General features: G+C 37.9%; 1 protein-coding gene across 1 annotated transcript in view; it reads right to left on the bottom strand.

The window, feature by feature from the left end:
* Positions 1–8844, bottom strand: part of kctd8 (potassium channel tetramerization domain containing 8) — a 30175-nt gene extending 21331 nt beyond the window's left edge. Inside the window, exon 1 of the mRNA XM_053505058.1 lies at positions 7725–8844. Coding sequence (XP_053361033.1) covers positions 7725–8529 — 805 coding nt within the window. The 5' untranslated portion in view covers positions 8530–8844. The remainder of the gene's footprint in view (positions 1–7724) is intronic.
* Between the last annotated feature and the right edge of the window lie 6022 nt (positions 8845–14866).

Here is a 14866-nt window from a genome sequence, read left to right as displayed (position 1 = left end):
CCGAGTTTCATCTGAATGACAATAAAAAGGAACATGAAATAAGAAATTGTATTTAGGAAGTGTTTTTCTTTTCATCTGATAAAAATATAAATGGGTAAGCAACTTACACAAAACGAAGCATGGATCCGTAAGATAAAAAGCATTAATTGTTATGAAAAATGGTGTTATACTGTATATTCCTATCTGAAAATTTACTTTTACACCTAGGTGAGACACTTTTTATCACCACCACATGTTTTGGCTGATAGTGAACCTGGATAACAATAAAATAATTTTAATATGGCAGCTACAATAATTTTTGTGGGTAAAAGTAATTGGTTCAAAGATCATTACATACTTAAAAAGAAAAGGACAGGTCAGTTGGCATAAATTCACCACCTTATTAGGTACATTGATCCAGGCATGAGATTAAATGAATCTTGATTACAGCAGAATCTCTAGATCAGAGCTTTCAAAATATGTCGCCTTTTCTTTGGATCCGCAATCTTCAATCTTTACACATACTGAAAATGGGCTTTCTTATTCCTTTCAACTACACTCCTTTATTATAACATGAATTAGCAAAGGATGATTACTGTCTCCTGATGGTGCTCTAGCTTCTGAGTGATGTAGGACTTTCACATGGTTTTCACAGTCATTTTAGTGATAACTTTAGACAGAATGAAAAACATAAAGGGGGAAAATTATCACTTTGACAAAAACAGACAACAGTACAGTTTAAACACATTGTAAATGGCGTCAAAAGAAACGGTCAGAAATCCGAACTAAAGAAAGGCTCTTATTATTCGATCAGCTTGTTTCTATGTTGTAGAAGACAAGATTATCCTAGATTCATATTTATCACAAAGGTAATTATGAATAAGATGAAAAGAAAGTAAATGCATTCCTCTATTTAATCACAATTTGTTCAATGCCATCTGCTGCGATGAGAAACTGTCATATTTATGCTGAATACAGCATCAAACTAAATCACACACCTGTTCCTGGCTGCACCTAATGAGCACTGTATTTAAGCAAACTCAGCGTAATCAGTATCAAGCAACTCAGACAATAAACATAAGTGCTACTGAATCAAATTATTTTCTTATATGTTCATGGAAACCAAATAAGCTATTTCGTCATATAGCACTGAATGATCTCGTCCCACAGTACCTGTGAGAATTTTTGCCATCACTCAGAAGAGGATGGGTTCCCATACGGTTTCTTCCTCATGTCGTCTCAGGTACATCTGTACTAAACATAACTCCAATGAAAACATACTGAAAACACACACAGTACTTTCTGACACAGGTTTTACACCAGATACCCTTCCTGTCGCAACCATAACATTTTCTAATCTAGCTTGGGAGCGGCACTGCATGAAGTGGCTGAGTTTTATGGGGTGTAGGGTTATGGGTCCTGTCCAAGAACCCCACAGTGATAACCCTGCAGTGGAGGGGCTTGAATCCCTGACTCTCTGATCAGCAACCCTGAGCCCCCACTGCCTTCATGAGTAACATAACATTACTGATTTACAGTATATTTATTTTGTACTATTGTTATGCAATGCCCTTGGGAAATCTTTTGGGAAAAATAAATTAGAAAAAATAAAAATTTTAAAGATGTGAGTGAATAAAACTAAGTAATAAGCAAATAATTAACAGCACATGTTTATTATTATTATTATTATTATTATTATTATTATTATTATTATTTATCCAAAATAAGTGAATAGAATTATTGAATTAAAAGATATTCTAATACTATTTTTGTAGGACAAAATTTTTTGTTATTATCATTTTAAATGTAATTTTTCTATTTTAATAATAATAATATTAATAATTATTATTATTATTGTTATGAATAAATGTTTATTATTATTATTATATATCCAAAATGAGTAAATAAAAAATTATTAAAATGAAACACAAAAACTCTAATACTATTTTCGTATGAATAAAAATGTTTATAATAATAATAATAATAATAATAATTATTATTATTATTATTATTATTATTATTTTTATCATTATTATTATTATTATTATTATTATTAAATGTTTATCAAATTAATGAATAAAAATGATTGAATAAAAAAAAAAATTCTAATACTATTTTTGTATGAATAAAACTATAACCACAGGAGGCACATGGGAAGCAAAAAAACAACAACAGAGGCACAGTTCATCTTTTTATTTGCACTTTTCACTCACACTTAGATCTGTTTTGCAATTTAGTAAATCAGCATAAAAAATAAATCTGTATCCCAGACCAGCAGTCTTAACTCTTCAGTTTCAGTGTTTCAGCAGTTTGTATAAACAATATGCTACTCTGTTGAATTTATAGCCCTGGAACGTTTTATTATAGGCAGCCAGACAGAAATATTTGCTAGCAAAATATTCATAGTTCCATAGGAAAAGACTTTTGTGGGATATAGACAGATATAGGAACAGAATAATGAATGTGACCTTGTGTGTATCAAAACAATCAGCCCTGAAGAACGGGTCTATATTTTCTAAAACAGGCAATCAAGCTTTTTATGGAGCCCACCGCCTGTACTACGGCTCTGCCAATACTGCAGCTTGGGGGAAAATAATAATGCATATCATTTTATCATTCTATAACCAATACGAAAATTAAATGAAAAATGTTGATTGTTTTCTTTTGGTTTTTACCAGCACATTTTTTTGTAGCAGGCGAGCACATTACACACTGCGTTATATACTAAAGCAGCAGTACTGATGGGCAGACTCTGCTTAATGGATACGTCAACATCCAGCTATGCTACTAAGTCTATGAATAACTCTGTCTCTATATCAAGTGTTCACTTCTTCCATTAGTGACCTTTATCAAGGTTGATTGATTTTGTATATTCAGTCAGACTTGACCTATCCATTCTTCTGCTTGTAAAGATTTTGCTTAGAAAGAATTGAACTTTTTGTGTTAAATTCTGCTCTCGTTTTGGCATGTCTGGTATGTTAACGGTTGTACCCGAAAGCTCTAAAGAGCCAGCATTTCAAATTCAAATTAATTTTTTTCAAACTTCCTGCCCTTTCTTCTGTGCTGGCATTCCGGCCAAAATCTACAGTTTAATTTGTTTTGTCAGGCAGGAGATCCTGACAAAAGCACTCCAGCAGTGAGTGTAATGAAAACAGGCATGGTCATTTACTTTTCAAGACAGTTATGGCTGATCAGGGCCAGCACCCACCACCTGGGATGAAACTGGCTGAACAACTGCTGTCTTAATCATAAGGGTGTGTGAAGGTACCTGGAGGATGAGCACGTCTGGAGGATGACAAGGATTTATTTGTCAGCCTCCTGTGTATGTGTCTGTGCCATCTCCTTGCTGACAGAGATGCAATCAGAGTTTACATTCACCCAGAGAGACGGAGCACTCATCCATGCATAGCACTTACTCATTCACTGGAATAATAATGAGACATGATGATACGCCACTGTGGTATGGACCATCCTTTTACACACTCACTCACAGATACACACGGGCATCCTCGCAAAAAACACGCAGTGCCCGGGACAACAGCTGCTTGGCATCGGCCTTAGTCTCTAAGATGACCTGTAGGATATGTGCAAAATAAAGGCACAATAAATTATTGCACAGCTTCCACCAATATTTCATTTAAAAAAATGACACAAGGAAATGTTCAACAGCCTGAATGTATTACTCATAATATAATTAATTTATAATGATTAATATTATGAGTAATGCTCATAATTGACGCTGTTAAACATTACCTTGTCCCTGCTGCACAAATCACTGTATATGTATTTTCCTCAGTGTCTGTCTACATTAACTCTTACACTCAGAGCACCCCATAACACCCCAGGGGAGCCTTGCCTTCTTCTTCCCTTTATTTATTCAATTTTCACCAATTTTTCAACCCACTGGCTAAAGGAATTCACATCTCTCACATGACAGCTACCAATCCAGGGTTACACCATCACAGGGCACCTTAATACACTGTATGGAAGGACTCTTTGCTTTATCTCCATACAGGAGCTCATACACCCATGACTGCTTAACGCTGCTCTGACTGACAGAAGAGAAAGTAATTCCCTCTTTCCCATCCAGACAGCATGGCCAATTCTGCTCTCAGACTCCCGGTCACAATCTCCTGATGAGAGAGGATGAACAATTCTCAGTTGCACCACTCAGAAGCCCAATCAGACACTCTTTCATTGCCACAAGGCTGGATATTTATTGTACAAAATGTAATTTTTCATCAGGCTTTGACAAAATGCGGCAAAAAGCCATGCTGAGTGCTTTTGCTTACAAAGTAGATGTATTTTATTCCACTACGAAACCCAGCTTTTCTTTGTGAATCTTGACAGATCTTAAAGTCCTCCTTAAAGCTACCAATTAATGAAACCATAATGCACATGAACAATATTGGTACCAGTTCAGGCAAATTCAGAATGCTGCAGTTGCTATACTCTACTTATAGTAAAGCAAATGGAAACACCTCAGCGTTATGGGCTTAGCCATTCGCAATCAATAGTTAATTTTTTTATCTAAATTATTTTTGCAGATAAAATGTGGCTTATTATGTGACACTGTATTTATTTCCTAGAAAGCAGACTAATGTCTAGGATTAGTTAAAATGCTAAGTATCTTTTGTTGACTTTCCTGTTAAAGACAGTCGCTGGTTTCTTGCTTTCAATTATTTGCATTATATACTATTATATAAAATTATACTATTAATTATTTTGCTTATATTGTTCTTTTTTCCAGTAGGTATGATATGTGCTAAAAAAAAAAATAATAATAATAAACAAACAAATAAAGACGAGCGTAGGAGTAGGAGTTGGAGAAAAAACCCAACTCTACACACACACCCGAAGGTTGGACTTGAGCCCAGCACCCACCACCCTGGAGATGACCAGAGTTACAACTACAACACTGTATATCTTGAACACAATGAAATACTCACTCACTCAGTGTCTCTACTGCTTTATCCTGTATTCAGGGTCTCGGGGACCTGGAGGAAACCCACCAAGCACGGGGAGAACATGCAAACTCCATGCACACAGAGATGGGAATCGAGCCTGGCTGGGAATCGAACCCGGAACCTGGAGGTGCAAGGCGACAGTGCTAACCACTAAACCACCAATTTATAAAAAAAAATAATTAGTGTGCGGGTTCGATTCCCACTTCTGTGTGGCATGTGTTCTGTTTGTGCTTGGTGGGTTTCCTCTGGGTGCTCCAGTTTTCTCCCACTGTCCAAAGAGATTCAATCCAGATTAGGCTAATTTGCATTCCCAAATTGCCTGTAGTATATGCGTGTGTTCTGTGTTGAATTGGCACCCTGTCCAGGTTGTACCCTGCCTCGTGCCCTAAGACTTCTGGGATAGACTCTACTGTAGGTTCCCTGAGAACTTATATACAGGATGAAGCGATATAGATGACGATAATATGTGTAATATCCTGATTTATGCAGGACTTTCAGCAGACACTGCCTAGTAAACAATGTAAAGCAATGGTAATAGACAATTGTACAAAATAAACTAATAATGTATCTGTATGATTGTGGCCAAAATAGGAAAAATATCATATCACAACAATATTTACTGATCACGATTATTTAAGCTTGTTAGCAGAGTCCAAGAAAAATGGCATATTTATTTGTAGAATGAAACAAATTAGGGTTAATAATATATTTTAACATTTAATAAGAGTCAATGCTGGGTTACATAATAAAAATGGAATAGGTCAGAAATAAAAAATGTCTTAGAAAGGTGTAGTGATATAATCTACAGTATCACTATATTAACACAGTACCTTGTCTATCTTAGCACTCTTCAGTGTCTGTACTTTAGTGTTCTTGTGACCCCCATTAGGCAGCACTTTTCAATATTTACCCATTTCCCCGTGCTGTAACCAGCTCTGACATGCCAGAAAGAAGTCAGTGCCCTTCCTCAGAGCTCCCTGGACAGCCATCATTATGCTAATAGAGTATGGATGAGGAGGGAGTGGGGGAGCAGGGAAAGGGCTCCTCATGAGGCACACACCCATCATGTAAAACTCAGATGACAAGGCTGTCCACACCCCATCTCTCACACAGCCTCCAGTGACCCCTTTCTCTCTCTATATATATATATATATATATCAATTGCTGGCATTTTCCATGTCCTAATGTTCTAATTTTTCCACCAGCACTCTCTACTCTACTCAATTTTTCTTCCTGCTCTGTTTAGTTTGTGATCTTTCTCACTTTTTTGCACCTTTACACATAAGGACTCCTTACCCTCTTTTTAATTAGAGATAAGCTCCTTGCCCATATGCTTTTCTACCTCGGCCCTGTTTCTACAACTGCGCCTGTGTTTTATTTTTTTCTCATCCATGTGCCACCTCTCTCTTGTCCGTGTCTCTAAGACTACATCAAGTGTACTGAACCTTCACAATGTAGACTGACAGAGGTGGAGAAAGGGTAATGGGTGTGAGGTGCCTTGAATGGGGCTCTATTCAAAAGCCCAGGAAAGACTGACAGATAAAAAGAGGCAGTGTGTCTATTTGAAAGAGTAATGCGAGTGACTTTACTCAGGTTGTAACTTCATGATGTAACACTAAAGACACATACGGTCTTGTTATCTGTGCTGTGCAGTGCTGGGATTAACACCATAGTTCTATTAACTTCCTAAAACCGCAGCCATGCCTCCTTCTAGTCAATCACTTGCACGGTTTATCTGTGTGTGTCCTCCATGCGGTCTGTTCATACACAGAGTCTTATCTCTGTACACACTCTCACAGACCAATCTTGTAATTCCTCATACACACATATCTTTATACGGACACACGGCTTTGTTGAAACACTTTGAAATCTGCAGAGCTTGACAGCACAGGTTTAACCGCAGACCTGCAATTCAGTCTCAGTCAAACATCTCAACTCAGCCATGAATTCAGGCTTGGATCTGCTGTGCCTTCGAACCGTGTACTACACACAAAATTGCTTGCACCGTTTTTTTTTCTTCATTTTGATCATGAAGTTTGAGGTAAGGCCTGAGGAGACGGCGGGAAGAGAGAGAGAGTGACACGTGAGCACTAAACTAACACAAGTGAAAAGATTAGTGAAGATCCTTGTGGAGCATGTACAGCTTCTCCTGTCATGTTAATTGTTTGATGCTAAATGTGCCATGATGTTTGAATGTGAGCTAGCAGATTCCAGTTATAGTTAAAAATATCTCAATATTTGAAAAAAAACATACTAGATCTCATGCAAAAATACCAAACACAGCACAACCCCCCCTTACTATAACAACGACCAAACACACCTGATTTCTTACGGACCTGAGGGAAAGCACAGTAATGAGCAGGCAATTGCACAAAACCAGCAAAGGACGACAAGAATAATATTTGTTGCTCATTAGTTCAAGCTGAAGCTCGTGGTAACACTACTGATGCAATTTTGGGCTCGTATCCACATTCACTTAGTCGAGCCTATGGCACAAAGAGCTCCAATTATCACACACATTTGCATAGTGAAAAAGTCATTTGCATATGTATGTATATATATATATATATATATATATATATATATATATATATATATATATATATATGAGAAATAAAGGAAGATATAAATAAAGGGTTATACAGGAGAGTTTCTTTTTGTAGAGAGATTAAAAAAGAGAGATGTAACCATACATGAAATATAGAGAATGTCTGAAGATGTGACTGAATAAAAGAGAAGAGCTTGTTATGTGACAAAAATGATTTCTCCACTACTTACTGAAGAAGATGTATTCAGTGTAGCTACTCCAAATCTTATCATCTCTGTAGTGGTTAACAAAGGCAGATGTCCCAGTGGAATTGCATGCCACCATGTGAAAGCCAGCCTCACTCAGTCTGTCAAAGGCCTGCTCTAGATAGGTGAACTTCAGGTAGAAGCGTGATGTGTATTTCTCAGGTGGCCGGTCTGGGTCACGGCTCTCGTTCAGACTCTCACCGAACACCTCTTTGGCCAAAGCGATGCGCCCACACACCATGATCCGTGCCACACGCCGGAACTTGGCATCTGCTTGGTTGTCCCTCACTGTGGTATAGGAGCCACGGTAGCCTAGGGTGATGAACCCTGACCTCTTATCCAGACTAGGGGTGCGTCCAGGCAGCTCGCTGCTCTGAGAGCTCTCCTCGATGTCACTGTGACATCCCTCATCATTAAGCGAACCCTGCTTGGCCATACGTGGTGGCCCCAGCAGCCTCAAGAGCTCATTCAACTGGAAGTGCTCAGCCTCTCGCTGCAGGCGTTCACGCTCAGGGAAGTGCTCAGGCAAAACTACGTGGCGGTCACGCAGAAAGTCCAGAACGTAGCGGAACAGGAAACCATCACGGTCGATGAAGAAGCGGCCGCGGCTGTCTCGGGGAAGCTCGCCAGGTGCTCGCCGTGCGAACATGTCATGAAGCGTGGTGTCAGGAACGCTGAGCAGGGTGGTGCGCTTGGTCACATACACTTGGCCACCAACATTGAGCTCGATCACCTCTGGGAAGGGGCTGCACACCTCGCTGATGGGCAGCACCGTCTCCTTCATGGCCATGGTCCAGATTGGAGAAGCAGGAGGAGAAGGTTATAGCAGAAAGGATGCAGGAGGTCAGAGAGCAGGAACGAGGAGATCCATGAAGTAGCAAAGGATTGAAGTAGACTGAAAGGCAGACTTCATCAGCAAAGAGGTTTGAAAGTTTTAGAGAGAGAGAGAGAGAGAGAGAGAGTGGGGGGGGGGCTACATCTCTGCTAAGAGAGACAGTAAGAGAGATACCTCAGACACAGAGTAGCCAAGTTGCTTCAGCTGCAGCAACTCAGGATAGAAAGCAAAGGATTGCGAAACACAGAGGCAGAGAAAAGCACAGGGAGAGGGAGAGGGAGTGAGTAAAGCCTCACTAAGAGGCTTCTCATCATTTGTCTATGGTCTGGGGAAGCCACAATGACATCATTCACAGTTCAGGGGAGGAGCAGCCAAACGGCTCTGCCTTTTAAAGGACCAGTGGTGCATCGATGCAATCACACCTATTATTATTTAGAAATGTACAATGCGAATTTAACAAAAAACAAGCAAACAAGCAAAAAAAGCAAACTAATACACGAAAACCTACATTCAACCAGAATACAAAAGCACTCTTGTTATAAATTATTAATAGAGTAGACTTCACTACATTAAGGTCTGTTTTGTAGGAATGAGGTAAAATTACAGCCTGTGCCACAAACCTGGCATGTTGTCAGGATGAATTCCTATTCATGTTCTTGCACAGGAGTGATAAAAACAGACATGCAATTTGATATTCACTGGGGAATAAAGACAGATTAGCTGTGCTTCTCACATTGTCTCTGCCAATCCATTACTACACACATACACACACACACTTCTAGTACACCACAACTTCTAGTATACCACAGCTCCATCTAATGGACATTCATAACAAGAACTGAACTAGGTTTAGATCAGAATATACACTTACTGTATCACAACATGTCGCATATACAATCACGATTCATTTAATATTTAAGCTTACATATAACTAAAGGTCGTCGCTTCCTTAACAATCAACTTAGATGAATCTATCAGGTTCTACTATTCGTAGTAATAATCACAACACTAACCTGTCCCCTACCTGAGCCTTGTCACCAGGTAACATAGTCAACATTACGATAGCTCACTAATGAATCCCAAAGGGATGAAGACATTCATTATTCAGAATTTCTCACCCATCCGTGTCAGTGTACTCAGTTCAACAACTTTTTAACTCCCTAAATTTCCCAGAAACCAATGTCTGGGCACAGATGTACACCAATCATGCTTTAAATCAGCCTATAAATAAATAGATCTCTAGTCAACATATTATGTCTGTCTTCATTCTAGAGCATGTGCAGTGGATTAGATTAAAAAATAAAATCTAAAACTGTTTACTAGTTCCAGGTCTACTGTATATAAGCCTTGATGCCTTAGGGTAGTAGATTCAGATAGAATCATTATATTCATAAGCTTTTCTATCATTTTCACCATCATTATTGGTTATCCCTGCTTGCTTGCTAAATACTATGCCTCCTGGCCAGAACGTGGACTGAATTGGTTTAATATACCAAGAATACTGTAATGTAGTTTAGAGTCCACTCCTGCCATATCAGAGAGCAAATTAATCATGTTCAACACATAGGAGGTGCAAGTAATCCCACATGGAATCAAACTCAGGTCTCTGTATGAGCTTTTGTGTAAGACGTTTATTACTACTCGTCAGCTTGGCCAAACTGATAGCCTCAATGTTGTTTACCAGAGTCACATTAGGTATTCTGTCTGATGGTGCTCCCATAAGGGGAAATAACCAGCATCTTTGTTTTTATTTATTTATTTATTTATTTTTATTGCTAATCACTACCTCTTTTCCTCTGGCTGTGTTAATACACAGAGCGGTAATTTTGCCAAGTCGATTGCGATGCTCAATACACTGTCGGCATGGTTATTAGCACTGACACAAGTTGGTCAGTAATTGCTTTGGAATTGAGAATATGTTGATTGATCAGGTTTAATGATTCCTGCAGAGCTTCTGCTGGAACGCAAACCAACTCAGTTCATAGGCAAGGACAGCTAGCAAGACATTTGACCTAAGGCTCTGACACCGAATACACACATGCACAATAAGCGCCTTGGTGTAAATGATTGATTTATGCTTAACAGCTATTTTGTCCTTGGCATCAGCATTACAAAAGCAGAAACATATTGGTTGTAAAATTCTATGTTTTTTTAAAATGAATCTTCCGACACTGCAGCCATTTTAAGTCCGCACTAGTCCCTATGCACTGTTCTTTGTTTCTTACTTTTACATACTGTACCATATTCAATTGGTGCTAATTATCACATTCTTTCTGAGTTTAATCAGGTGGCAGGAGACAAAGGGGGTGTAAGGAGGTACCTATAGCTCACAGACGTATAGACAGAAGATGAAGTGAAGCTGGTAGCGAAGGAGAGAGAAAAAAAGCAACGCAGTTCAAGCTGTCAGTGTGATCATAGGCCTGAATGTGATCACCACTTCTATGCCAGATGATTATCCTCCTTTCACACATCCAATTTCAAGTCAATCAGTGCTCTCACACTCCATTGTGCGTGCCACACTCTAGCCGCTGATTACATTTTGAGTTAAAGCAAGGGGCTGACCCTCTCACAGCTTTCTAGCTCTAAGGAAGTATGCATTAGTGCTTTTATGAGTCTGGGACCAAATCAGCGACATTAACCTGCCCACTGGAAACAGTGCTCATGAGGCAAACTTCCTGCTTAGCAGGGTAATGGAGTATGGCCAATGATGTGGTAAATGTCGAAATGTATCAAGCACTCTCTAAGGCATGCTGCGCCAAGTAAGTGTCTGGAAAAGGCTGTGCATTTAATTTTTATCTTGACATGATAAAAATAAACCAGTGATAGACAAATTCAGGCAAGGACAAAAAAGGACAAAATACAAAAAGTCCACACCAACAATTAGCCGAAATCATACTGAAAATCAACATCTTTCTGCAACACTGTGATATTCTCTTTTGCGAAGGAAGAATGGCAGGGAAGAACAGATCTATACTGACGGTCTTAGGAAACTGCTCTATACTGCAGTGCTCTAAAGAATGAAGACAAAATGGGATGAGAAATACCCTGTTCAGGAGGCATGACAGCATGCGAAGAGGCGAGCACCATGTCGTTCTTTCATAGGGAGCAATGAGGAAGAACAAAAAGACATGTAAAAGACATAAGCTGTCATTCTGGGAGACTCTGAAACGTTCAAGGTTAAAATAAAGAGTAACATTTAGCAAGGGACCACCTTTCTTCTGGCTCTTTTTACCTGCTAATAGAAATCAAAGCAACACACGCTGTTATGTATGCTGGAAATGAAATTTAGTCACTATCTGTTCAAATATTATTTATTAATGTCATATGCAAGAACACAACTGAACACATTTATAATACCAAGTATTATAAATCTTTAAATGTATGACACATATACTGTATAAGCTACAATACAAGGTATATATATCAAACACTGTAGCTAATAAAGCATACAAATAAAAGCATTAGGATTGATAAATTTCTATTGTCGACATTTTGGTCACAATAAGGTTTTATACAAGAAAAAAAAGAGCTGCAAAAGGTCCTTGTCATTCAAATCAACATTCACTTGTAAAATAAACCCTGATTAGATCCTCATTCTGGATCTCTAGTCATGCAATCAGTGTTACACATATTAGGGAAAAAAATGCAGATCTGTATTCTCTGCATCAAAGCATGAAAGAGAGAATGTCAATCTCAACACAACCCTGTAAAGACAGAATTTTTAATCATCTAAGCTTGTCATGTGCTGTGATCCATCACATCATTATTAAGATCACATCATTATTACTTAAAAAGTCCTCCAGGAACCTCAGCTTGTTTGATGACCAGCTGACCTTCACAGCCCACTTTGCAGATCTGTCGGTCGTGCAAATTTATTCTGCATAATATCAGGGGAAATCAGGCTTCCCTTGTCAGCGGTTGCAACAGCTCCCTCTTCAACTGGTAACAACACATCCAACTCCAATATAAAGTTCAAGAGCTCGAGGATTTTCAGTGTCGATGATTGAACAGAATGGAATTGAGGTACAAAAATCATGACATTCTACATGAAACTGTTCATCTCGTTAGGAACTGTTAATATTAAATATATTTTCCAGTAAATGTTAATTGTATATTAAGCCTCAATAAAGCTAATTCGTCTTGTCAGAGATTGGAATATTTCACAAAATCAATGCTAAAATGCCACTAATTATGTTTAAACTTAGGTAAAATGCTTTAAATTAAATATTTCCAGTGCTTGAAAACTTTAGAATATCAAATTCTGCACATTCATTTTAAGCCCACAGGTTTTTAATAAAATACCATTCCCATGTTGTACAAGGTAAATAGAGGACAAAATGTATGCATTTCCATCAGACTTCCATTCTTAGTGAGAAAAAAGATAAGTATGAGTATAAGTCAAATTAAGGAGATTTTACTTCTATTAATAATAAATATGTATGGACATGTAAACTTATTTAATAAGTTTTTATGCTTTATGCTTCATTCCATCCTCTACAGTCTGAGGATAAACTGAGTTCTTCATTACATACCATTAAGTTGGATCCAAATTACTCCTCATTTATCTGCTGACAGCCCTAAATGTGACCGCCTGGTCATCTGTGTCTAATTTTTCTCTGCTTTAGGACTTGGTATTTGAGGTTATATAACATACAGTTCACTATCTTTATTCTCTTCTTTCCTCTATTCTCTTGTATTTCATATAATTGAATTATACTTTTTATCCTCTTGTAACTTGTAGGTCTTGGTATTGCACCAGAGTTTGTTTTTCCCTTAGCTTTTGCAACTTACTTATACCCTACTATATGGAAATTCTACCGCCAGCATTTGCATCGAAGCCATTACTAGTAACTATATGATTAGATTGTACTTGCTACGTAATCATGTGCCATATGAGAAGATGAGAAAAAAAAAGAGTGCAAATCACTTTTTTAAAGTAACTCCCCTTTGAGGACAATCTTCTGTGTGCGAGTGATTTATAAAGGTATACTGTATTTCACATACAATGCATAACCAAAACACTCAGAACTTAAAAGGAATTTCCTTAGTGAGTAAGAAAATACTCCAGACTTAGAGCAGTGATCCTTTACTGTGCCAAATTCAACACCAATGTGGCAAACTGGTCAGGCTCTCTGTGTTTTCAGCGAAATGTTAACAGGGTTTTTTTATTTTATTTAAACAGACGTCGATTATTTCCCCTGATCATTTTTGCTTATTTGTCACACATCAAATAAATTGTAATATTACACAAAAGAAACCAGAGTAAATACAGTTTTTGAATGATGATACCATAACCTGTCCGTCCCCAGCTAAATCATGACTGAACTGTGATTAACCACATTAGTGGGAGAGCTGAGTTAAATTTCACTTGCCACACCCAGGCCTTATTACAGCCAGGCCTGTTGAATCAAGAAAGCACTTATATAAAACTTTTCTGACAAATTTAATTAAAGCATGTTCAAGATATTATGTTAAGGATGTGTGTATGTATGTGTGTGTGAGTGTGTGTGTGTGTGCATGTGTGTGTGTATGTGTGTGTGTGTGTGTGTGTGGGGGCCATAATACATCAATTATCAAATTGTACGGTACAAATTCACAAAACAGACTGCTGTTCAAGGTATGCATATTTAAAGATATGGGTTAACTTATGCAACTGCCTTGCAGTATTCTCCCCCTTGAGCTTTTCCATATTGTCTATTAGTGTTACTTTAACATAAATAAATTATGAATGAACCCTTAACAAATCATATTTTACAAAATTATTTACAAAAAAATACAAAAAGTAACTAAATATGTATTTACATTGTTTCTATAAAAGCATAAATATATTGTTTAAAAGGAAAGCATAAATTAATATCAATATTTTGTCCCATATTTAACTGTACTGTATTAGTTTATAGTTCCCCCTATAGCCCCTAGTGGAATAACTGAGAACAGCATTTCACTTCTCAAAATTTTCACCCCAATTAATAGGCCCAAATATATATATTTTTTTTTCAGAGCACAAAACATTCATTTTTCACATATGGTCCAATTGCAGTGGGCCATATGTTTCACTCCCCTGTTTCAAACAATAGATGGGGACTAACAAGAATAGTAAAAAAAAAATTTACTGTGAGATATCTGGTAGTTGAAAGAGTCAGCTCGTATTCCTGAGCCGAGCAGAGTTCTTTGACTCCCTGAAAAAAGCCATCTTTCCATCACTAATGCAAACACATAGAGCAGTCTGTGCCGCCCCCTTTGGAATCTGTTGAAAGTAGGCAGTGAGGACTCAGTGAACTTCTTCTCACCA

The sequence above is a fragment of the Clarias gariepinus genome, chromosome 10, assembly GCF_024256425.1.
Source record: "Clarias gariepinus isolate MV-2021 ecotype Netherlands chromosome 10, CGAR_prim_01v2, whole genome shotgun sequence".
Classification (NCBI taxonomy): Eukaryota; Metazoa; Chordata; class Actinopteri; order Siluriformes; family Clariidae; genus Clarias; species Clarias gariepinus.
This window is presented reverse-complemented; position numbering and strand designations above follow the sequence as displayed.